General features: G+C 39.8%; 1 protein-coding gene across 7 annotated transcripts in view; it reads right to left on the bottom strand.

The window, feature by feature from the left end:
• GRHL2 (grainyhead like transcription factor 2) overlaps positions 1-24,888 on the bottom strand; it is a 61,556-nt gene that overhangs the window by 16,360 nt on the left and 20,308 nt on the right. For 6 of the 7 annotated variants that reach the window (XM_068183722.1, XM_068183710.1, XM_068183699.1 and 3 more), the window contains 5 exons: positions 24,511-24,563; positions 21,120-21,276; positions 18,724-18,835; positions 13,619-13,713; positions 4,872-5,030 (listed from right to left, as the gene is read on the bottom strand). In XM_068183722.1, the coding sequence (XP_068039823.1) occupies positions 4,872-5,030; positions 13,619-13,713; positions 18,724-18,835; positions 21,120-21,276; positions 24,511-24,563 (576 nt within the window). The remainder of the gene's footprint in view (positions 1-4,871; positions 5,031-13,618; positions 13,714-18,723; positions 18,836-21,119; positions 21,277-24,510; positions 24,564-24,888) is intronic. The other variant, XM_068183717.1, reaches the window with a different exon arrangement.

Here is a 24,888-nt window from a genome sequence, read left to right on the forward strand (position 1 = left end):
CTTCTGTTATGTAAATACACTCTCAGCAAGTTTAAAAAATAAAACTTGATATTGGCATAAAAAGCAGCAACACCTCCTTTGAAGTTCTCCTAATTTACTTTATATATAATACCTATGACATTGCGAAGGGTAATGAACATCCATATGCTCCCAGACAGTTGGCATGCAAGATTACAGAATTTTTTTCCAAATTAAAATTAGAAGTTTCTTGAATAGAAAGGGAGAGGAGACATGTAAGGCAAGCAAAAAACACCCACTCAAGATGGCAAAATTCACACATGAGTCAATGAACCGAGTTTAGAAAGAGTGCAAGGAAAGATGTACTCCTGGCTGTGATCTATCAGTAGATTTCCAGAGGCTGAAAGAGCTGGAGGAAGAAATAGCTCTTTAGGAAAACACAAATGTGTCAAACAGAAACACTGCCTCCAGACCAGGTCCCAGTCCAGTTGTCACTCACCAACCTCAACCACAGAAGCCAAGGGATTCCGAGTTGTGCACTTATCAAAATTGTTTCTAGAGGTACTTTTGTAACCTTTAATGCCACCTGTCCTTTCTAAGAAAGGAGCAAAAACACACATCACAGCCACTGTTCAGCAAAAAGCACATCCTGAGAAACCTGTGCTGCACAAAGAGCTCTGCCAGGTGGTCACAGCCCTACCTACCACTCAGTGCTGCCACTCTGCTGCTCACAGGGAAGTGGATGAACCACCAAAGTATTTCATACACAGCAGCAAGTGTGAATTTCCTGTCAGGAAAGCAGAAACTGAGGAGAACTCAGCCTTTTATACATAATTAAAAATATATAAGTTTTACTGATCTTCTGTAATATTCTTTGTAACCATGAACTTGGTGACGCTTCACAGCTTTCTCTTCATTCATTCATTCAAAGCAACACATCCCAAGATCTCTGGGGTGCAGGTAGTCCCTGAGCTGGGCAGTCATTCCCATCCACCAGTGTTTATTTGTGCCACAGCCATGTCACAAATGTGGCAACTGCAATACCTACAAAACTACCCACCAGCCCTTTTGAGCTTGGAGCAGTCCACACAGCACATGGAAGGGGCCAGCCAAGCCTACAGGATGAATGTCACAGTCACAGGGACGAGACCACAAAATGATTTTTGCATACTAGAGCATTTCTGCTGCATTGCTTTGACAGCTGGGCCATCTGACACATACCTAATAAACCACAGTTTGCACATCTCTTCGGGACAGAAGAAATTACTCTCCTACAGGGGACTATAAACTATGCTTTGACCAGTGAAATAATGAAATGAATTCATAATTTTTCCATTGATATCTGGGCTTTGTATAAATGCAAGGAGTACTTCTGCTACTAATCATTAACAAAATGCAGCCTACAAATTTCAGCTGATTCAAAGTATTTTCTTCCTAATCCTTTAACTCCTTTAAACTGAAGTCTTGCATTCTAGCTCCAGCCTGACAAAGCCCTTGCCCTCATAAGGACCACTCCCATCACCACTCTGATGCTCATGTGTACACTTGCTTCTAGTTCCAGGCTAAAGCATTCCACATCTCATTGGGCAGGCACATAGACATCAGCCTTCTTCTCTCTAAAGCTGAAGATTAATAGGCAATTAGAGTTGCTCAATACTCTATGACAGTCCATTTTCTCTATGATGTTCCACACCAAAAACAAGGATGCAAGAACTGCACATATTCCAAAGAACATGTATTTTTTCAGGCCAAACAAAACTGGATTAATTTATTTTATTGTGGATCAATGTTATGGTATTTGTCAAGTCAAGTTCTACTTTCTTTTCAGCAAAGATAATCACATATAGACAATCAAGTAGCTCTTTAGTCCCAGTTCTTTCATACACAGTGGCTAAAGCACTGTGCAATATATAAGTATAAATAGGCCTGGCAGCAAGTTTCCCTGACAACCTACTTAAGGAATAAAAATTATATATTCTTATAATGCAGCATCAGTGATCTGCACATGATAAAAAGACTGCAAGGCAGAGAGTTAGCACTGACAAAACAAGATGTGGACTGTAAAAAATGTTTTGAAGATTGCCTACTGAAAAACAAGCATGGACAAAAGATTGGAGGACAAATAGGGAATATGATAATGTTAGATTTGTTAAGTAACACTTACAGACTTTGCAGCATTTATCTCCATACATTTATGTCACAAAGCACATACTGGACGTGACTTGGTGTTGCTCTCAAGTTCATATGTAAACTAATATTAAAATCAAGGAATTGCCAAAATAAATACTAATACATTTCTAATATGTACCACTTAGCTAAATGCAGTTTTATTTCTTCAAAGATAACTCTTTCCACAACAGCTATGCTGTGTTGTAGCTATAAGACATTAATTTGTCAGCGAATGTTCTTCAAAACTGGACACCTCCACCTGTGATTTATCTAAGTGAATATACAAATACACCCACTGGTCCTAAAGAGCCACCACCATTACAGAAAGAAACATTTTTAATAACACTTCAGGCACAGAAACATTTTTTTCTGCCATGTTTTAGAATGAGAAACATTTCATACTTAGGGAGGAGGAATTTATTGTGCAGTTCCACTAGGCCAGGTGATTGTAATAAATCAGGTATACTTTTCTCATCAGCTTCTCTTTGAGGGTGTCAGATTGGGGCATTAACAGTGCAGTTCAGACTTTCAGAATATATAAAGATCATTATATGATTGCTGGGGTTTTTTTTTATGTTCCTATAGTGCCTCTTCAATTCATCATGACAAGGAGGTGAGCAATAAATAATAGTCTCAGGTTCGTAGCCCTTCCAAGGAGGCAGCAAGCTTTGTCCGTGTCACTGGGGGGAGAGTCATAGGCTAACAAGAGAAATTGAATTATTTAGCACCACCTTAACCAGAGCTAGGTGTTCATTTTGACATCTTGGAAAGACGATACCCAGCCACACCAGCCCAGAGCCACCTTCAAGTGGAAATTCTCCAAACATTTATTTACTTACAGAAGCACCCTCTGACAAAGGGATGTTGGTAAAGATCTGGCAGCATAAGTTTTGGGAGAAGCAAGAGTTCACCTCTTACCAAGTGCCAATTAGCACAAACTGTCATGTGCATTGACCTTGATAATTTTCACTTGCTCAAGTCATTTTCATGCCTGCATTAACTTAAAAAGTTCTACATGTTTGCATAAATTTATATTAAACACATATATAGCCTATTATCAATACCCTTGGGCCCTTCGGTTCCCACTTCCAATACATTTTTGATGTGTATAACACTTTAACTACCCCTGTGATCTTTCTTTCTACTTTGAGACAGTTTTGATTAATAGACTCAACATTCATTTCCTGCATTTTTCATCTGGATATTTGAAGCTCCAATTAAGCCAATAGATGTAATGAACATGTATTATTCAAAATCTCCACCAGTTGTATCTAGGGGTCACCCTTGATGAGTTTGTGCTCTGAATTTCCTTCCTTTTTTAAAATAATTCAAATTTTTCTCATTGCTCTTCAGAAATAGGTAGATGAAAACAACTTACTTTGATATTTACTGAGCTGTTAAGATCCAGCTGTAGCTTCAAATCTCTCAATATTTGACATTCAAAGTTACAATTAAAAGCATAAAATTTTGGCTGCAAGAAGACCTCAGTGCATACATTTACATTCATTACTTCCAAAGGTTTTCCTCCACTAACACAACTGACTGATCAGCCCTCAAGATGTCGTTGTCAAAACAGCAACAAGGGAATGAACTGAAAAGGGGGAAGGAGCAGCAACACAGAGACCTGAAACAGTTGAACTCTTACCCTTTCCATTAAAAAGTTAATGTTATGTTTTGCCTGGGGCATGGCCTTTTGTCTTTCTATTCCCACCTGTAGGATGGCAAGACTAATTTGGATAAATTTCCAAGTCACTTAAATAGATGTAGGCTCCTGAATCCCTGAACCTTGACTAGAATCCAGGCATCAGCTCCCCTATGAAAGATGTTTCTCAGCATGGAGAAAGTCATCAGCTGGCAGATGCTAAACAAAACTGAAAAGTGGTCACACTCTCTTTGAAGAATCATCACCGAAATTTCTAAGCAACTGTTTCTACGTGGTGATATACACTGCTGACCATGACACTGTCTAATTCATTCAGGCACGATCTATGTCTGGGTGCTGAAACATCTTACTAGCTTCCACACAGGAGCAGTCATACCTACAGCAAAAAAAAAATTTGCTAAAGAAGGTGTAAACACACACAAAAAATAGTTACTGAATTACAAAATGGGAATGGCTGATCTATTTTTTTATTTTACTTTTGATAAGAAAATCCTAGCAACAGAACAGCTTCTAAAATAACTGTAAGCAAAGCAGGGGGGAAAGCCATCAGCTGTATCACAGGAATTTGCTGGTTTCCACTGCTTAATAAAAGGGAGCTTAGCAGACCCTCACTGAAAAGTGCATTTTTCTGTCAGAGAAACTGACATGAAGTTTACCTGCTATCTATCCTGGCTGTCAGAGTTAGAAGGGATGACATCAGCAGACTGCCGCTTATGTGAGCCCGTTATCAGCACTGACCCTCCAAATAGAGATATTTGCATTTGCACTTTCTATTACTTTTTTGATATTCCAGAATCATGACCTATAACATGCTGTGCTTAAACAGTCCAACTATTGCTCACAAGCTGAGGAATCAGGGCCAAAAAGGCTGCAAAGCAGTAAAATAATTACATCATAATCAGTTAGATTTGTGATACAGCTGGTCTAAATGCTATGATGAAATACATACAACTCTTCATACAATTCTTGAATACTATTCTTTAAGGAAAGAAACAGCATTTAATTAGGTCTAAAATACAGCAACAATAAACTGCCTAACAAGATTTCTCCTTCATCCATGGTAGCTGTGCTTTGCACTTACCTTGTCACAAAACACCTTGATCTGGCAGTAGGCTCGGTGGATAGGTTTATTGCTGCGGTTGTTGTAGCTGTAAGTATCGATCTGAATCATCAAAGGAAGCCCTTTTACTCCTTTTTGTGAGGAGAAGTCTGTGCTCAAGCAATTCACTGTGATGAAAATCTGTGTGCCAGAGAGATTACTTTTTAAAATGTGGTGCAACAACAATTAAACTTCCAGAAATACATGACAAGAAATGGGAAAATAAAATAAAAAGGTTTTAATTCAGATATGATGCACACTCTGGCAATTCACACATTTATCCTCCACTTCTGTCCAGCAAAGACACTTTCATGCAGGGAAGAAGAGCAAACTGGAAAGCCATATATTGGTGCTTCACTTTGGATCAGAAGTTCATATTTGAGGTGAATAATTTGGTTCTCCCAACTTATCATGCTTTGGTTCACACCAGAGCTCAGAATACATGAACTGGATTTTTTTGGAGGAACCAGACCACAAAGATATGTTCCAGGACCACTCAGATCCTCCAGCTGCTCAGAGTTGCTAAATTCATGGGAACTGACTAATGATAATCTGAGATAAAACCTCCTAAAACATGCCTTATGTGGATGTCAGTATGTCAGCCCTTACTTGTTCCACTCTACAACCCTGCTCTGTATGTTTGCACTATTTGTTGATACAGATCATCTTGCTGCACCCTTTCCAGCTGCCTTAGGTATGGCTTGTTCATCTGACAGCTCATTCAAATTCAGTGGGACAAAGATAAACTCTACTCCTTTTTTTATTTTAAAAATGTTCTTCACACTCTCATCGACACTAGTGCTCTCTCCATCCCATCAATAGATACTCCTGTGTTTCCCTTTAAGGGTCCTTCACAGTCTTTCCTCAGTTTTCAAGATGCATCTCACCCTGTCTTTCAAACTGGGAAGGAATTTTTCAAATATTCATAAAACTACTCCCTACCTCTTCTCAGAAGTTCTCTTTGTTACACAGCATCCACATAACTTGACACTGCATTCAAAGAGTCACAGAATTGTCTGAGCTGGAAGGGACGCATCGGGCCCAGCTCCTAATGGCCCATCCAGAGATGGAACTCACAACCTTGGCATTAACCAACGGAGCTAGCAAGTCCCCTGCTTGCCTGCTTCAGAAATCCATGTCTTGCTCTCCTTCTACAACAAAAGCCTACAACTTGATATCCACTAATCATCTCCCTCTCCTTAACTCAGTTGGCACCATGGGACAAGGTGTGTGTCTTCTGTACAGAACCTGGGAGAAGGGTTTCTCACCACCAAAGTCTTCCAAGGACTATTCTGATGTAAAGCAAACATTATGAACTGAAATATCACCAATAGCTTTCAGTCAGGATGGCATGCATAAAACTCAAGAGAAGAAACTAGAGGAAAAATCTAATTTTCAACTCAGTGAGGAATACGTGCATCACATAATAATTTGGGGAAATTGTGTATTAATCTGATTCTACTTTTCACTTGCCCTTAGTTTAAAAAGCAACAACAAAACACCAAACAAAACAAAACCCCAAAAGTGTGAACCAAGGAAAAGAACTGAGAAAACGAGCAGTACATACTCCCGAACCAGGAGGATGTGAAATCTGCTCCAGAAGAATAAGGACACTCAGGAAAGAAGAGATCTCAAACTGGTCTCTCAAACACACCTGGATGCACACCTCACCAAGCAGAGCAGGGGGCAGCAGGCCCCTGGGATCTGGGAGGATTCCTGAAGGAAGAGCATGAAGAACATCCCCCCTCCATTCCACAAACGGGGAAAATAAACCAACAGCCTGAGTGACCAGAATGCAACATCCCAAAGAAGGGCTCCAGCAGGGCTGGTGGGGGATACTTGACCCTCCTGGCAGAAGTTAACATTATAGTTAGGGTCTTTATGATGGAGCCAGAGCAGCTTGTTTGCCTGACTGAGCTAATGGCCCCTCCTCTCTGCTTCTGATTGTATCACAGAGCTGCATTTACAAATGAAATAGTTGAACTTTAACTGCGGAGAGAGGAGGGAGGCAGGGAAAGGCCCTAGGTGAAACTCTGATTTTGAAGCTGATAGCGTTATTTCTGTTTCAAATTACAAGTTGATCTCCTCCAGCTCCTAAAGATAAGCGTAGACACAGGGAATACACCTTTTAAATATGACAGCCTGAATTTTCATTTGCCTTCAGAATCATTTATAGTGTCAGGGCAATGGTTTAAAGTGTGTGTGAACACACAGCAGTGGAGCGAAGTCCAGCATAAAACAGAATCTGGTCTCCCTATATTTTAGCTCATACTTCTGCACAGGGATTTTCCAAAACGTACCTTCAAATGTGAGAAGGCATGCAGGCTTTGCATCTACCTAGCAGTTTGTACTTCTTCCACCCTTGCTGCACACTCAGCTGAGAAGCAAAAAAGACCTTGTCCCACCTTAATCAACTACATACACTATCATCTTTCACTGCCTCCACAATCACAGAGCAGAGTAGGAACGGCTGGAGAACACAGACTTTATGGTTTCAAGAGTCCCCATACAGCAATAACAGATTATTCAGCATGAATAATAGACAGATGCTGTAAGACTCAGTATCTTGTCCTGACACTGTAATACATCAGGATCTCTCTGAGGAGCAACGACTATACATTCATGCACACGAAGTGTACTACGCTTTCTGTCATATCATCATTTGCACCTCACAGATAGACAGATGGATTCGAATTAACACAGGTCATTGATACTGGGGAAGTTTTCTGCCACCATGTAATGTTCTATTAGCTTTCCTGTAAAGCACCACACTGACTTTGAATTTGAAAAACATGGGGGTGTATAGAGGGAAAGGGAAGAGGACATAGGTTCTGTTATTTATTTTACAGGGTTTTTTTCTTTGCATGATTAAAGATTTGCACCAGTGCAGCAGGCTGCTATGGTGAAGAGGACCTGAAGAAACATCTGGACAGTCCCCTTCTCCCTCCCCTAGTCTGACCAGAAGCTACCTCCCCAAAGCGACCTGCTCTGAGCAGCACTGATTTCAGCCATTTGTCCAAACACATCCTGCTTTACCCTTTGCAGCTCTCACCTTCCCCCTGTTCTGAGCTCCTGTCCATAATGCATGAACTCCCACTCTCGATGAGACAAGGGCCAAAATGACTCCATGGGTAGCCACGAAAAGGAGTGCTGTTGTACTTTTCTTAGAAGATACCCAGATTTAAGATCTCCTTTGCAGTGGTATTTTGCAAGTAGAATTAACATGGTTAGAAAACGTAGAGTTAAGTAGAAATGACAGAGGCGGGAAGAGAAAACACTGTCTCCCTCCCAAGCCCTGTCTACACTTGTCTTAGAACTATATTAATAAAAGTTAGTATGATTGTACCCAAATTCAGATACAACTGTTTTGTTTTTTTTTCCTGTGCAAACTGGATTTTAGCAATGTTTTGCTATCTGGAACACACTGTATAATTGTCATTATAGTGATGTCTTTTTTTTTAATGTCAGCATATCTTAGATTAGAGCAATTAATGGCAGAGTTCCACCCATCTAGTCTCCAGCTCAGGCATGCCATTGGCAATTAAATACTAATTTAGAGAAACATTTGGTGCTGAGAAAGTTTCACAAGTGGTCCAAGACAACAACAGCTCTTCTATTTGTTATAGAGCACGTCTAGAAAAAGCACTCTGTCTTTTGGGGACTACTCCACGGTGTAGCTGCTACTATGAGAATTACTGTTTGTTAAATACTGCAGCATAATTAGGGATGTACAAGATACAAACACAGTAAGCTGCTTTAAGGGAAAGCAAGGCTCAGAAGTGCATTTCCCTTTTTATCATTTAATTCAGCCAACATGAGTCTTGCTGCGGTCTCTCAGCTTATGCACTAAAGGTCTACAGCTACAAAACTTCTAATATAAGCCTTTTATTATTATTAACATTTGTGACTCCCATTGTCTCAGAAACTGCCAAGGGCAGAAGGGAGGCACAAAATAAGAAACTTAAAGCAATTTCTCTACTGAATACTGGCAATACATAGAACCCGGGTGCCGGGTCTCTTAAAAGTCTGCTTTAAAAGGTTCCTCCCTCCGGGCCGTAACAACAAAGAGTTAACTGACTCGCCTCTCAAATGACTAACATCAATCCCATCATTCCTCATATACACAGAAAGTGTGGGTTTATAGTTTCTCCTACCAGCCGTTACCTTATAAATCCCACACAAAGGTAAGACCTTTGTTTTATTTCAATACAAATGTCTCCAGCAAATGTTTACATTACTCTTTTGAAGCTTCCTCAACCCACACCACACCCCGGCAACTACATAAAAATGCCATTTGCTTTGAATCCCAGATGCATACTTACCAAGCCATTTGTATACACTGAATTTCAACATAATGTGCTACCACAGGTTAACTCTTCTCTAATATATACACGTGTGTGTGCATGTCTCGCATCTATATATACACTCATATATATATATATATATGCACACTTGCACACACAGACATGGTTTATTAAAGTAGCTGCCAAATGTAATCCTACATAATTTCTGCTACTAACTCCCCAAAATGAAGCATCTTTTCCTTCAATCTTTACATTTTTGGAGTAGAGAAGATGTTAATTACCTTCCTAATTAAATTAAATTTGATGTAACTTGAGAAGGAAATTCACGATTAAGAAAAATAAATCCTATACTAGTCAAAGCCTGTCCTAAGTATTACTAACAATGTTTAAGAAATATGGATTGCCACAATACAAATTACTGATAGAGATAGTGCTGCTCTATAAGCTTGATTTTACCATTGTACCCACTGGAATTGGCCCACAACATCCAAGAACCTAATCCTGCAAATCAGTCACTCTTTGAAAATAGCTTATTACTGTATGAGCCATGCCAAAACTCATTAAATAACTGGAAAGGTTCCCAGAGGCTTCAGCATACTTTGGATTAAAGATCTACATTTCAGTTAAATATAGCAGGGCAGTTATTGCACACAAGTATACACAACAACTGCTCAGCACACAACTCCTGCACTCACTGAAATCATCTCACCCCTCTGCCTGAATAACAGAGCCACCAACATGTCTGTTTATTGCATGTCCAACTTGCAGTGCTTAGCACAAATCTGTAATCTCTTGATATCACTGAAAACTGTTTGTCTCTTTAAGGTGACATTTTTCGTTAGCAACTGTTCATTGAAGCCATAGCTTTGATTTTAAGGCTAAAAAATACTTTCCAAAAAATATACAATTAATTGTTTCAGAAGTAATACCATCATAGTCAATTTAAATGCACCAAGTACCTACCAGAGAGAAGACATATCTCAAGAAGGTGGTATGGTTTATAACAAATATATTATCCTTTGACCAAGAGAATTCTGTCTCTTTAACCATCTTTCTTGCAAACTAACTTCTATCAGCACTAACACTGCAAGCAGACAGATGAATGTCTATCAGAAATGAAGCTGTACTCTGTTCAAGAGACTCCACTAGAACTTTGTCAACTGGCCAGATGCTGCAGCAAAATCTTCTATAAGGCAACAGCAAGTCAACTACATAGCTTCTAGCATATTATAAGGATATTTTTATAATATAGTTTAAAAGTCAGCCAGTTGTTGTTAATTGTTGTTTGTTTCCTCATCTTTTTTTTAAAGAACTCCTTTAAAAATACCAAACATAGCATTTGGGTTCAACCAAAAGGAGATAACAAATCACCTTACCCATAAACGCTACATATTTATAAACAGAATTAAATATGGGAGGGAAACAAAGATAGATTGTACAAAATTGTTCTTCTCTTCCTACCCCTGCTCCCTTACAGCAATACTTTTGTCTTAAGAAAGCACTGAGTTTGACATGGCTATTTCCCTGGATCCTGCTCTGAACCACAAGCCCCACAGTGACCTCTAGATAACAGTCCCAGCAGAAAAGGATGCTGTTCTAGGAAAGGGTAAGGACATACCAGGACTAACTCTCCTCTGCCAGAAGGCAAGGGGACTGCTGCTGTCAACCAGGCACAGCAGAGAAAACACTAGCAGAGTGGTGTTTCTGACTACTGTTTCCTTAGTTCACAGAAAGCAATAGAGTGATTATTCCACCTCTTGACATGCACTGTACAAGATTCTGTTTCCACCGACTTGTTCTGTCAAGCATGCAGCAAACATGATGAACTGGAGCCAACAGCCCAGTTCCATTGACATTACTGGAACAACACAGAGGCCTCTGCCTGTACCCTCCGGATTCCTGTTTATTCCACTAAGACCCAGCAAGAGATGCTGATTAGCAGGCTTAGTGGTAGCTGGCAGATTGGGACTGCCACACCCATTCTCTTATACCCATATCCTGAAGGGCTGCGAGGGGAAGGCCTGCTCTGGCTGTGTGTGAGAGGAAAAGTCTGACTTCAAATGAGGAGAAATATGGCTTTAAATTAGCTGCCATCCAGGTGGCGTATGAAAGTGAGAAACCCGATGCTCAAGATAGGTCTACTAAATGTGGGATTTAGTTTCCCAGGAGAGAGGTGCATTTGGTCAGGTGATTTCTACCACCTCTGTTTAATTTTCCCCATCACTTCCCAGTGCACTTCCAATGAGAAGTTTTTCTTTGCTTCTTCCAGGGCCAGTAGAGTGTTTCATCACATCCCAACTCAGAGGCCCTGAAAAGAACTGTTGTGTACCACTTTTGTCTGACTTGGAAAAAAAAAGGTTTTTGCACCTCTGAGGGGGTTAAATTTTAATCTTGAAATTGTGGTGAAATTGGAAAATAATACTGAACAGAAACAATGGAGGCAGTTGAAAGATCGTCATTCAAGAAGCTTAGGAAAAGGGAGTCTGTAATTATGCCTTGAAATTCTTGATCTCCCATGGATGAGGTAATTGCTGGAGAAAAAACAGCCTTCAGTGACATGCCTCAGAACCCACAGCTTTCCAACACCGCAGGGGCATCCTATGGGAATCCCCAGACCCAGTGCAACCAGTTATTTTATCATACTTTCCAGCAGGAGCAAGCATGTACACATACATGTGTGTGGGGAGGGAAACACTTTAGTGCAGACAAGGTGATAAGCTTTCACCTACAATCTGATTCATACTTGATAGCCAAACATTAAAGCACGTTATGAACCCTCTTTTATCAATACATTTACAGTTCAAGCTCCTAAAAGATCAGATATTTAATATGCCAAAATAAGTACGCATAAACCAATTTTCATTTTAATCACTATTTCCTGCCGAAATACAAGCAGCTTAAATTTTACTCCTAGCACTTTTTTAATCCAGAAGAAGTCTTTATTTTAAAATCTTAGCTTGTTTTGTTTCACACGATCATTGCAAAAGTTGCGTTCATAATGTTCTGGCACCCCAGGCTAGAGCCAGGTAAATGGTATGAGATTAGAAAAAACGGTCCAAGGTTAATACCTGACATTAATGGATGCGACTTCCTTGTTCCTAGATCAACATGGGTGTCTTGCTAAGTCTGCCTTGGAGCTGCAAATGCAAATGTCTTAGAGAACTGCCAGCCCTGGGACAGGACTGCCAGGTTCTAGCCCTGGTAGTGCTTCTATAAAGGTCCTCGAGGAAGACTGCTGTGTTGGAGAGCCCAAATCGGTATTTGCTTGCACAGTGATCACACACACACACCAGTCACCTGTTGCGACTGCAGAGGACAACCTACAGCTGTATTTTGAAATGGAAACACATAATAGGGAAATATCTGGGCCGGTGAAAATGTAATCACTATATGAGTAAATACAGCACCATTAGCAACTGGGCCAAGTACAACTCTGTTTATCAAGGCCTGCTTTTGAAAGAGCTGGGTGATTTTCAGAACTGTTGTCTTTTCTTTTAAGATGCACGTCAGAGATTAAAATCCCTGTTACTATAAACAGTCAGCACCTTCAGTCAGGAGTCAGGAGGCTGAGTGTTAATGCTACCACTCAGTGTTCAACACAAGTTCTCAGAGGACTCACTCTGAGGATGCAACCTCTCTAATGCTGCTGGAAATGCAGTGAGCAATTGTGCATGAAGAGGTCTTTGTATTTGAAAGATTCATAGCTCTACTTAAACACTGGACATTTTGTGTTCAACATGAAAACGGTATCGGGAGTTTGCCGAGCTCAGTGTTTGCTGTTTATTAACTCTACATCTCCAAGAGCGCTGCATTACCCCCACTCATTTTACACAGCCTATTTCCCTTGTTGTTTGCTTTCCGGGGGCCAACTTCTTCTTATAATTACCGGCAGTTTTTCATTTCTCCCACACTAGTCCATGCTGTTGAAGCACTCTGACAGCCTTTGTACAACCTTATCTGTAAGAAACTAGTTAAGGTGTTCTGATGTCTTGGTTTATAGGTCCACTTAAGAGTCACATTCCTGAATGAAAACCCCATGCCTGAGGGTACTCGACCATTTAAAAAAAAAAGTTTAAAAAAAAGCCTCAGTCCTCAAAAATACATTCATTCCAAAATGCAAAGACGGTCTGTGTAACAATATAAAAAATAATGGCACCAACACAAGGGAAGGCACAGTCTATCTTACAGAATACGGATTATTGGAGATGCTTATAGTGTAGAAAGAAAGTTGACAATTTAGAGAAAGAAAAGACTCAGCTTGTGTCTTACACCTGGCTTTGCAAATAAGAAAAAAATCTTTTACTGTTTCTCAGGCTGGGCACCTACCAACAAGCCCTCTTATTTGTCAGAAAGGAGAGAAGTGGAACAGTGTCTAATGATGGATGGTACTTATAAAGGGATGCCATCTGCACGGCTTTTCCTCACCTTTGCCTCCTCATTGACATCCCAAGTAAAGGACACAGCATTGAATGCAATTTCTTCAATATTCCCAATGGTATTAAAACTCTCCTTGTAATCAGCTGTAAGAAAAAAAACAAGAGTCATGAAAAAATTTGAACTGTTTTACAACTCATAGTGCTTCTTTGCTGCTTAAGCTGGGTTGTCTAGTGCATCAAAACCATCTCTTGTATTGTTTATGATTAATTATGAATAATCTTAATTGCAAAGAGGTAATACAATGTAACCTGAGTCTTATACATAGTATATCATTAGCCAATGTTCTTGAAAAATATTGTTGGCTCTCAAAAAGGAGTGTGACTCTACTGGCAATGAGTCGGTGCATTCATTAGCTTGACCAAGGAATGGCCAAAACTGGAAAATTAACTGAAAACTACTGAAGCATTGAAAGGGACTGTTCAAACCTTGATATTAAGAAAACACATGGTAAATCCTAAAGAAGCTTTCTAAAAGTCTAAGAGCTATGACTGGAAGAAATCATCAGTATGCATTCCAACTTTCCCAGGAATTACTGCACTGGATGCTGGATTAATATTTATATATTATCAAAAACAAAACGAAAAACCCCACAAAAATCCAAACCATCACAAATCTCCCACAAAGAACCAAACCCACAAAGATCCTTTTTCCAAAGTATGTGCGCTATTAAAATAGCAACCGAAGAAAAAAAAAATATTTTTGTCTGACTACAAAACCTGCACCTTCTTCTCACTTCTTCCCCACGTGCTGCTATTATTATCATCAATAAAGTAGCATTTCGGAAGGAATGAAAAGCAAAAGAGAGGAAGATTTCAAAGTTGACTAACCCTCCCCCAAAATAGTAAGGCTGGAAAACTATGTAAAACAGACACCTCCCAAGTCTTCTTTATGATGGAAAAGAGGAACAAGCACTGCTTTTCTCTTACTTTGCTGGACAGTTTCACACCTTTTATTCTTTTTGATGACAGATTAAGAGAGATACCAGGTAAGAGCAGCTTGATTAAAGGAACTTCCAGATCGTTCACACTAATGGAATAAAACTCTTTGGGACAAACATTTCCTAAGAATTCCTCGGGGGCTGTAATTGGACTCAGTGCCAGAGGGCTGAGATTACACTCCTGATCTAAAGTTTGCCCAAATCTGTGCTTCAGAAGCATGCTGATTCTTAGCTTTGTAATCAGTTATAGAAAGAGGATGTTTTTGTATTCTGTCAGACACACAAATGGTTCCAATATTCACTTCCTTTGCCTAAACTGTTGGTCTCTAAAATATAATTTCTAGATAATAACTGCTTTAAAATCATTTATAACAAAAACCATTGCTACAAGAAGAATTATTTCATGTTTGAGACTGGCAATCAGTATACTTTTCTCTCATTTGAAACACAAGAATGCTGGCATCTCACTGGGCAAATAAAATTGTGTTCCTGGGACACGTGAATGATTTTGGATACAGTAAAAAAAAATCAGTTTAGATTACAGGAACAGCACGAGATATTTGGTGATGCAGCAAATTAACAAAGTGCTTGAGAGGGCAAGCAAGCTTTTCATTCCCACCTCGAACTCAGATCTTTTTAACTGAAGTCATTGGCTTCACTATCTAAATTCAGTGTGGGGATGCAAATGAGAGGAATTAGGAGACACATAAGTAGTTTAATATGCATGTGCACACATCCACCCACCTCTTAAATTTATGATTCACCAGAAAGTGATTTGTGTAACTGACTGCTGCATATGGGCATGCTGTGTAGGTGCACTTTGGAAAGACATGAACAAGATGTCTCCTAAAGACACCTGTTTTCTTGTCTTAAAAGGCTGTCAGAACCTCACATCCCACCAACCCTTCCCTTCTCTCAACACATGCCTCTCCTTTAATTGCTGTACACAAATCTCATGGAGTGAAACTGTGTTAAGAAGCAGAAGTGCATCCCATTCCCCTCAATTTACAGGCAATTAAAGAAGGATGCTCAGTTGATTAAGAAACCGTTTACACCTGAGAATATATGAAAGCTGTTAGAGTGACTACAACATTTCCTCTTCTCCTGCTGTGAGTTACCAGGAGAAAATCAGCGTTGTTCAATATGCAAAAAATGGCTGCACGGGAATTATTTCCTCTTTTGTTATATTGCATATTAAACAATGACAAATTTTTAATCTTAAATGCATTACATGTCATTGCATACTTTTGTACTGTGCACATAAATAATACAAACTATCCTGAAAAAAACAAGGGCAAGTTTCTATGGAGCACAAAGCTTCCACACCCATTTTTCATATTTGAACCTGTTCTAGTATGTCAAATTATTGTATTTATTCTAAATAATCAATATCCACTGCAATTAAGTATTGTATTGTATTCTTTATTTTAAATTATTTTAAACGATAATGTCAATGATCCAGTGTCACAGCACTGTGAAAATAAAGCTGTTTTCCCCCTGCCCCCCTTATTCCTCCTACAAAAGTAAACATGCACCTTACTCCTCCTTCATAAAAATCCATTCCAGTACATAGCCTAAGTTTTGGAAAATACCTTACCTTCTTGCTTAATTAGTGTCAAGCCCTCAAGTTTATTCCTCAAGCACTAAGGACTTGAATACATGTAAGTACATGCTTGTTTTTATTAATATCACCACATCTTCAAACCTGTCACTGCACCTAATCCACTGAAGCATCCTTCCTCCCAGGAGGTGCACCAGCCAGTACACAAAACAAATTAAAGCAGTGACCCTTGTGTGTCTGGCGTGAAGGAGCAAGCCATTATTTCCTCTGATGTCCAGAATGTAACTGCAGGCCAGAAAGCAGACAGACAGATCCCTGCCACAATAGAAAGCAGCACAAGCACAGTTCCCCTGTCCATCTGAGGTCTGAATAGCTGGAAATGGAGCATCCCAAATTAATTTGATCCTCTGCCTGCTAAGGACCACATCATGCTCTGGATTGAAAGTGCATTCATAAACAATTAGAAATTATTCACAAATGTTAAACATACTACAAACATCAAATTAAAATAACAGTAACATCTATGGAACAGGTGATGTAGTTTTGAACACTTAATTTTCTTTGTTTACTACACAGGGCCTGGACATTAACTCCAAGTATTTAGAGGACTCCTTCAGGGATTTGAATTTTTAACGTAAAGAGAAATCTTCATAGAGTCATTCAAAATAATTTTGCATGGAAAGGACCCCTGGAGGTTATCTGGTTCAAGCAAAGCCAACTTCAAATTTGGATTAAGTTGCTAAGTTAGATCATTTGATGATAAAACTAGAAGATTTTGTTAAATGCAGCTTGATACTTGGGAGCCATTCTGGCCTAATAAGTCAGTTAGCCGTGCCAAAGAAAATTAAATATACTTCAGAAATACCATCCTTGTAAGAGGTAAGGCTATATTTCAGTTGTTCTCAAGAAAATACTACTGAGCAACATTTAGGTCTTCTTTTTTTTTCTGAAAACTGAGGTGAACCATGCTCTTACAGCTCTTATATCTGAAGGGCTATATCAGAAAGTCTTACTACACTGTGCTTTGCTCATGTTTGCAGTGCAAATAAAGAATACGCACCTCAGTATTCAAAAGTGCCTCAAAAGTCAGCACAGAGCTATTTCACCTCAAACTAATGGAAAATTAAAAGACATTCACTTTAACACAGGTAAAACACACAGCTCATGCACAGCACTTATTTTGCAGAGCACTATTTTTCAGAATATGTATCATAAGTGAACTTATTGGGTAAGGCAACTGAAATGTGCCAGGACACCACAAGTGCAGTGGAGTCAGAGGGTGCTGGCACTACAGTGGAGCCAGCTGCTCAGCACATACTCTTCTAAGGTATGAGCACTACTACCACAAGCTTGTAGGGACTAGCACAAAAAAAAAAAGGCAGCCTTCAGAAAGAACTGTGACGTGCCCTGTTTCTTCTTTTAATGTGTCATGATAAAAGTAATTTGTTCTGGGGTATCAAACTTTGCTGAGTTAGGTACCCCAACGGGCAAGAAGAGAAAATGGGGGGGAGGGGGAAAAGAATGAAGTTAATGAAACAGTTCAGCCAGAATAATGATAAGACAGGAGGCAGAGAGGACATTCTGGAAGAGCTGTTGGACAAAATAGACTTCACTTTAAACAACGCCAGACCCCAGTGGAAACTGCAGCATTTGAAAATCTACAGGCAGCACAGTGATTAGGACCACTTGGGGACAGATTCCCTGATCACCCAGTTCAATCGCCCCCTGAAGTGTCCGAATGTTCTCTACAAGTAACCCTGCTTTGCTTTAGCCCCCGCCTCTGCCCCCTCTCATTCCTGCCATTCAATGGTTTGGTTCCCTCAGGCGGTCAAAACAAGATCGACTTTGTCTGCTTTGGTCTTGCCGACTCCTTTGAGTGGAATCCGGGCAGATGGGTGCATGTGTAAACTGCACGTGGGAGGGGAGAAACGCTTGATGTCTAGACACTGCCATTGACTTCAACTTCAGGCTCCTTGGCAGCAAGTACGTGTTCTTCCTCTGCTAAAATCTCCCGAGCATGCAGCTAGGACAGCTGGGGCTGTCGTGGGCTTGTAAATACTTTAGATGGGATGAAAGGTAAACAGGTGTCTCAGGACAGCACACCAGTTTGCTTCTCCCTCACTGCTGACACTGATGAGACTCAAACTCTAGGGGTGTAGGAATCCTGCACACTCCTTTGCAGTCACCACAATGATGACATCTACACTCTCAGGCTGCAATTCCACATCAATTAGTTAACGTAACTGTTGCTGGATCAAAGAGTGGATCACCCTTTGAAAAAATAAAGGGAACAGATACTCTGCCACACCTGAGGAGGTGCAGACCTTGATTTCCCAGCTGCAGAAGGAGGTACACCACTAAATACACATGCAAGGGCCAGCTCTTCTGTGTAAATAACGAGAACCATTCCTTCTGCATGGTCCCTATCCAGCTCCATAGACCCCACAGTCCTAGCAGGAATGAGCCATTACTAAAAACTGTGGTACAAGCGAAGAAGCCATTGCCAATATATTCCGCCATATTCCTGTGCAAGGCGTCAGAGCTTTCCATATCTGAAATCTTCCCTGAAACATCTGGAGATGTTCTTACACTCACCAATGTCAAGGACTCTCTGTTTAGCTGTGTGCTGCCGGGAATGCCAGTACTTCCAATATTTCAGTTGTTCATCTCTGTTTTTATCCTCACTGAAAACAACCATGACCACACTCTATGAAAAACAACACCAGAGTCACATTAGTTAAATAATTAATAGTCAGGAACACAAAAATTAAAATCTCCATATGCCTCTAATTCTGATCCAGCCACCACCCTCTCCCAGTACTTTGGCTGTACAAAACTGGGTTTTAATGAGTCCAATACTACAGTGTACTTAAAGACTCAGGACAGAAGAAATGTAGTTGTAAAATAATGCAAGGCCCAGGATTATGTTCTTGATAGTCCAGATAAAAATTAATGATAGTCTTAGATTAAAAAGTCAGCTTCACTGGCAAAAGGCAAGACATTTTCAATTTAGTATACACAAATACCCCTTTCGAGTGCAGGACTCTTGCATATATGTATTTAACAGCAAATTCAGTGTAACTGTTTACTGAATTCACTTTGTTAAACTGCGATTCAAAGGAAACAGACTGAATTTTTATGCAAAATTTTACACAGGCAATTTTTGAAAAAGCCCTGCTGTAGGCAAGCAAAACAACATAAAACAATGAAAGAATGATCATACCAATTAAAATTAAGTGAAAATAAACCACAGAGAAAAAACCCTTCACTTTTCAATGTCCTGTTTTATTTTCACCCTGAGACACTAAGCACAAAAAAATCACTATCAAGCTGCTTTATAAGCGAAGGAGGTAGATTACAATTGAATCATTATCTGTGTCCCTCCACAAGCCACCACCACAACACTTCATGCACTCTGTGACCTTCTGCATTCCACCTATAAAAGTGGAATGGAAATGGTGATGGAACACCATCACCACATCTTCCATGTCTATCTAGCCTCTCCATGGGCACGAGGCAGTACACAACATGGAGGAACAAAGGGTTATGCCTGTATATACTGGGTGGGCACCAGGTGTGTGTGGCTGGCCAGCTGATGCACTAACCAGAACTGGCCGTGCAGACTAACTTTCCCACCAAGGATAGTACTAGTGTTTTTATGAACCACTTACAGGGAACTTGTAGAGGTTTAATACCTTCAAAACCTCTTGCCCCTCTGTTAGCTTTGGATGGAATTGGCAATAAATTCAACAGTCACTTGAGTACAGCCCTGGCAAACAGAACATGATTGTGAAAGTTGCACATGGTTTCACAATATTCTGTCAACTACATCCTCCAGAAAGATGCGATCTCACCACTCCTTCATAATTTCCACCCTTCTGCCTCCACAGCTTCAAAATTCGTGTGGCAGTGCACTGAACCAGGCATATGAGGACTGGTTTTCAGTCAGACCAGTGACCTCCTGACTCCTGTTTCAGCTCTACAAGTGCTAGAGCTGGAACCACAAAATGGGAAGGAATGGGTGGCAGGGAAAGAGATTGTACAGCAACAGAGAAGTCTTACATCTGATTTAGCCAACAGCTTCATGTCCTAAGGAAACCAGGCTAGAAATTAACTGCTAATTCAGATTTCCAAATCATTGCCTCTGTTTAGGAAGAGTCTCTCTAAACTTTTATGATAGAAAAATATAGGTTGTTGTGTGCTTCACTGCTCACATGCTGCTTCACTGACCAACTTTCATTGGTTCCTTTGACTAAAGTCACAACATTTTTAGAGAGCTTCATGTATTTGGATAGAAACTTTTTTGCATCCTCATACATATGCAGCCCTGCCAGCTTCAGGGTAAAATTTACAGGGCTCATTGTTCATTCCAAGGTTATTGGGTTAGGATTTATCAATTCAAAAACATTACCAAGGAAATCAGGAGGCCCATTCACCAGGTAGATGTTGCTGAATACACAAGCTACAGTTCTAGGCATAAAATCTAAGATGCAAATAATTAATTTTGTTACACTTCTGGGTGAATGTCAAGTGAAAGCTCACACTTATACAATGAAAATTATTTAAAATTTATGTCGCAAAGGATGGATTCAACTCTTCACGTTTTCTCTGAAATGCACTGGAAAGCAGCTGATGAAGTGCACCAGTGAGTAAAGATGGACTGCACAGTACATGTGGCAGATCTTGGACTTTGCTTTATTCACAACAATAAGTTCACCAGTGTTAAGTGTAGTATCTGTGTAACCAAAATTCTGCCAAATCATAAATTGAGGCTATCATTAACTCAGAACATCACACTCTGAAAAAACTGGACTGCAAAACATTTGTTACCACCATCAATAAGGTGCTCTCCCACCTTTACATTAAGCATGAGAATAAGCTTGCTCCGTCCTTCCCCCAAGAAAAAAAAAAGTAAAATTAAAAGCCAATCAACCACAACCATATCTGTCTGCAGAGCTCCATTCCCACCTAGGAAAGAAATGGGACTATACCCTGACTTTGCTGATGGGATGCCGGAAGCATTTGTTGTCACCCGTCTCACTCAGGGTGATGGCGTAGAACTGTCCTTTGTTCAAGTAGGTCATGGGTCCTTCCCCTTGCTTTTGACGCAGAGACTTGGTAGCTTCTAGTGTATACTGAAAAGTGCTGCTGAAAAGACAAGGAGAGAAACACCCACAAAATCCATATCACTTTCCCCTTTTCTCTTTTATTACATAATTATTGCATTGAATAAGGTATAAGAAGCTAATAACAAAATTCCAGGAAACTGTCACATGGCAATTTAAAATTGCAATTTTCTTTTTTTGACTTCATCAGATCCCGCAATCAAGCATAAAATTATCTGGACTGTAAGTTTCTCAGATCAAAGACTAGATCTGTACTATCTCTCAAAGGAACCATTATGAATTATGAGACTCTGTACCTCACAATGACAGTGTCAATTACCAAGAGGGAATTCAGCATGATTTGCAGGAAATTATCAACTCCACAGACATTTAAACTTAGAACTGTTGCAGAAAGAGAAATAAATAAATAAACAGGTTTCTTTTAAATCCCAACCAGAATAAAACATGTTGCAAAAGATGGACACAGAGAATGGAAAGTCCAACCGCTACTTTCAGCACAGTTCCAAGAAGGAATACAAAGAGAAGTAAGTTCAGTTGTTTATAGACAACATGCAAATCAAGGTTTTTAAAAGCTTTCTTTTCAAAATTAGTCAGACTGAATGAAGTGCCTACATAGCTTTATCTTCAATCAAGCAACCTCCCTTTAGAAAAATATCAGGGAAAAACAGTTAGCTCTTGTGTTGAAATTTTAGGTGTTAAAAAGACCCTCCTTCACAGAAGAACTTTCCAACTTCAAAGCACTTCTCAAACCATGAAAAGTTAAGGCTCCATTAACTATTGAACTTTTAGCTGGAAACAATTCTCACTGGGCCTCTTCAGCCACCACCTTGAATAATGGCCTTGAACAATAATCCAATAAAAATGATGCCTGCAGCTCCTCACATTCTCTTAAATTAAAATAACATTGATCTTAAAAAACAAACAAACAAACAAACAAAAAAAAACCTTCAAACTGCACAGGAACCTTAATGCAAAGTCCTCATGAACTGGAGATACAGTAGAAGCATTTTCACAAAGGTTCTTATTCAGCAAAGTGGTTAAGCAGTGCCAGAGCAGAACCAAGAGGAGGAATATGTTGGTTCAAAACAATAGTGTATTCTTAACTTTCTAATTCAAGCAAATACTCTAGATCATCATAGTACTGCCACAGCAACATAGAAATAAAGGGAAAGCAAAAGATATTTTAACTATTCAATGGAAAAAAAAAACCACAACAAAACACATAACTAATAATTACATTTAAATCCCCACTTGAAGAGAAGGTAGGAAAAAAACCCAACAGATCCAGTCTTCCATCCAAAAGAAGTTTCAGACAGTTTCATATCAATTTTTCATTTTAGTTGCAATCATTCAATCAAATGAAGACAACTTTTAAGTCCTTCTTAGCTTATAAATTGAAATCCAGCCATTTCTCTATGTGCTTAAAAGTTACAAATCAAAGCAGAACTGAGGTAATAAGCTTATAAACTTGTCTACACCTATCCACCCCACCGATGGCAGCATTGGTGCTTCCACACAAGGCAGCTGCTTGCCATCATGAAGGCTCTTGCACACAGTGGGAGGGCAGCACAAGGGAACCGCCGTCCCCTCCGCTGTGGCGTGTGCTGGCACAGCCCCCGTCCTGTGTGCAAGGGGAACAGAGGCACTGCCAACACTGGCAAGTGTGGACCCATCTGAGTGGATTAGAGCTATACCACCGGTGCTGCAGAACCAGCATCCATCCTGCTGCACCACTTGTCCTACAGATGGACCACCCATTAGAGGTAGGGGCACAGCCTTGATTTAGCATTACACGTAGGGACTGCAGATTTTGTGCCCAAGACCACTTCATGACACACATCAAAGCACACTGAGTGCCCTGGGAGACGTACCTCAAAACCTCACACCAGACAGAAGAACTAACAAGGATGTGTGCTGAGAAGGGCTTAGAATGATCAAAGTCAGACACACAAAATGTCTTGACAGAATGGCCTACAGTCTGCCATGGGCTCGTCTTCTGTTCCCTGGCATTCTGTATGTTGCAGTCAAAATGTAAATCCCAGGCACATTCCACTTGGCCAGTTTTGGAGCCACTGTGTAGTACCATTTGAGAGTTTTCTTCTTGTTTCCAGTTGGCAAGCAAAGCATGCCCTGTAGCAGGAGGATTACTCTCACTCTTGAAACTTATCGCAGTCACTCAATTATTATAATACTATTATGAACCTCACCATGAGTCTCAACTAAACCCCTGTGTAGCCACTAAGAGATCTTCTAGCAAACTTCCAATTACTTGCATATTCACCACTTCTTTTTTCAATCTGAAATTCTCATTTCTGAGCCTTCCACTTCCAGATAAACTAAATACATATTTCCTGGGAGTTTTCTTAATGTGCATTCAGAGGTTTCATTCTTAATGTAACCTGGGCCGTAGCATGAAAGACTTAAGTGTGTGAGAATTGTTAACAATACCAATGCTTCAGGATTCAATGTTACAAATCTTCAGTGTAGTAAGTGAGCAGCCTTTGCTAAGTATCATTTTCATATCTTCTGCCTATATAATGACTCAGTTCTGAGCTCACTGCAGTTAATGATTGTTTTAACATTCTTCAGAAAAAATATCAAGCTGTAAGGAACCTTCACCACAGTCCCAGTCATATGCCTAATCCACAAAAACTACGTAGGCACGTTCCTGATTCTAAAGTGAGAATAATCTCTCAGATATAAAAAGAATCATTCACAAGTATGAAATAAAGTATCAGTTTAAAATCTTTAGTGATTACAGGCTTTCCTAGATAAAGGGTCTCTGCAGTGTTTACCCGCACTACATACACATTCTTCTGTGCTTAGACAGAACAGCATTCTTTTCAAACTTTATTTTTTGAAGCTTTTTCTTGAAGCTTTTCAACTGTCCTGGACTTGACTTGTGCATTTTACCATCCTGAAAAGAATTTTCATGACCTGGTTATCAAAGCTATACTCTTTTACCTGAGGCACCTCTCAACTGTTTTCATCTGGCCTACCTTGGGCAGGGGGCTTCAGAGGAATTACAAGTTTAAAGCAATGCTGAGGGAAGGCAATAGATGAAGATATAAACTGGCCAGATCTGAGAGCTAACATGAGCAGGAGAATTAGGGGAGACTGATGCTTGGCAGCATTAAGGGAGGCCTGCAGGTACCCCAGGGTGAAGAAAGGAAGGGTGGGAAGTGGACAGAGGCAGCTACTCCTCAATACATTCCTGCCTGATGCCACTCAACACACTGCAAAGCTTATGCCATACCTTGTTTGTTCATAAATATATTCTTCAGCCCCCACTGACACACTCCGATACTTCTGAAAAATAAGAGCAGTTAAATACTGTTTGAGAAAATTGAAATGCAAACACCAAAATAAATGCAACTATGTTTATAGATAACTCAGATGAAGCCATCAACCATTTAAAACTCCAAATACCTAAAAACTGCAGTGGATATTAATAAGCTAGTCACATTTTATACAAAGGTTAGAGGTAAACTTTGTAAAAAACATACAATTTACTTACCTAACCTCAAAGAATTAGTTTATACTAGAAAGAGCTAACAACCTAAGCACAGCTAAACAAGAAAATGAAAGAGATGAGAACAGTATATTTATAATTGTTAAAATTGTAACGAAGAAC

The sequence above is a fragment of the Anomalospiza imberbis genome, chromosome 1 (assembly GCF_031753505.1).
Source record: "Anomalospiza imberbis isolate Cuckoo-Finch-1a 21T00152 chromosome 1, ASM3175350v1, whole genome shotgun sequence".
NCBI classification, from domain to species: domain Eukaryota; kingdom Metazoa; phylum Chordata; class Aves; order Passeriformes; family Viduidae; genus Anomalospiza; species Anomalospiza imberbis.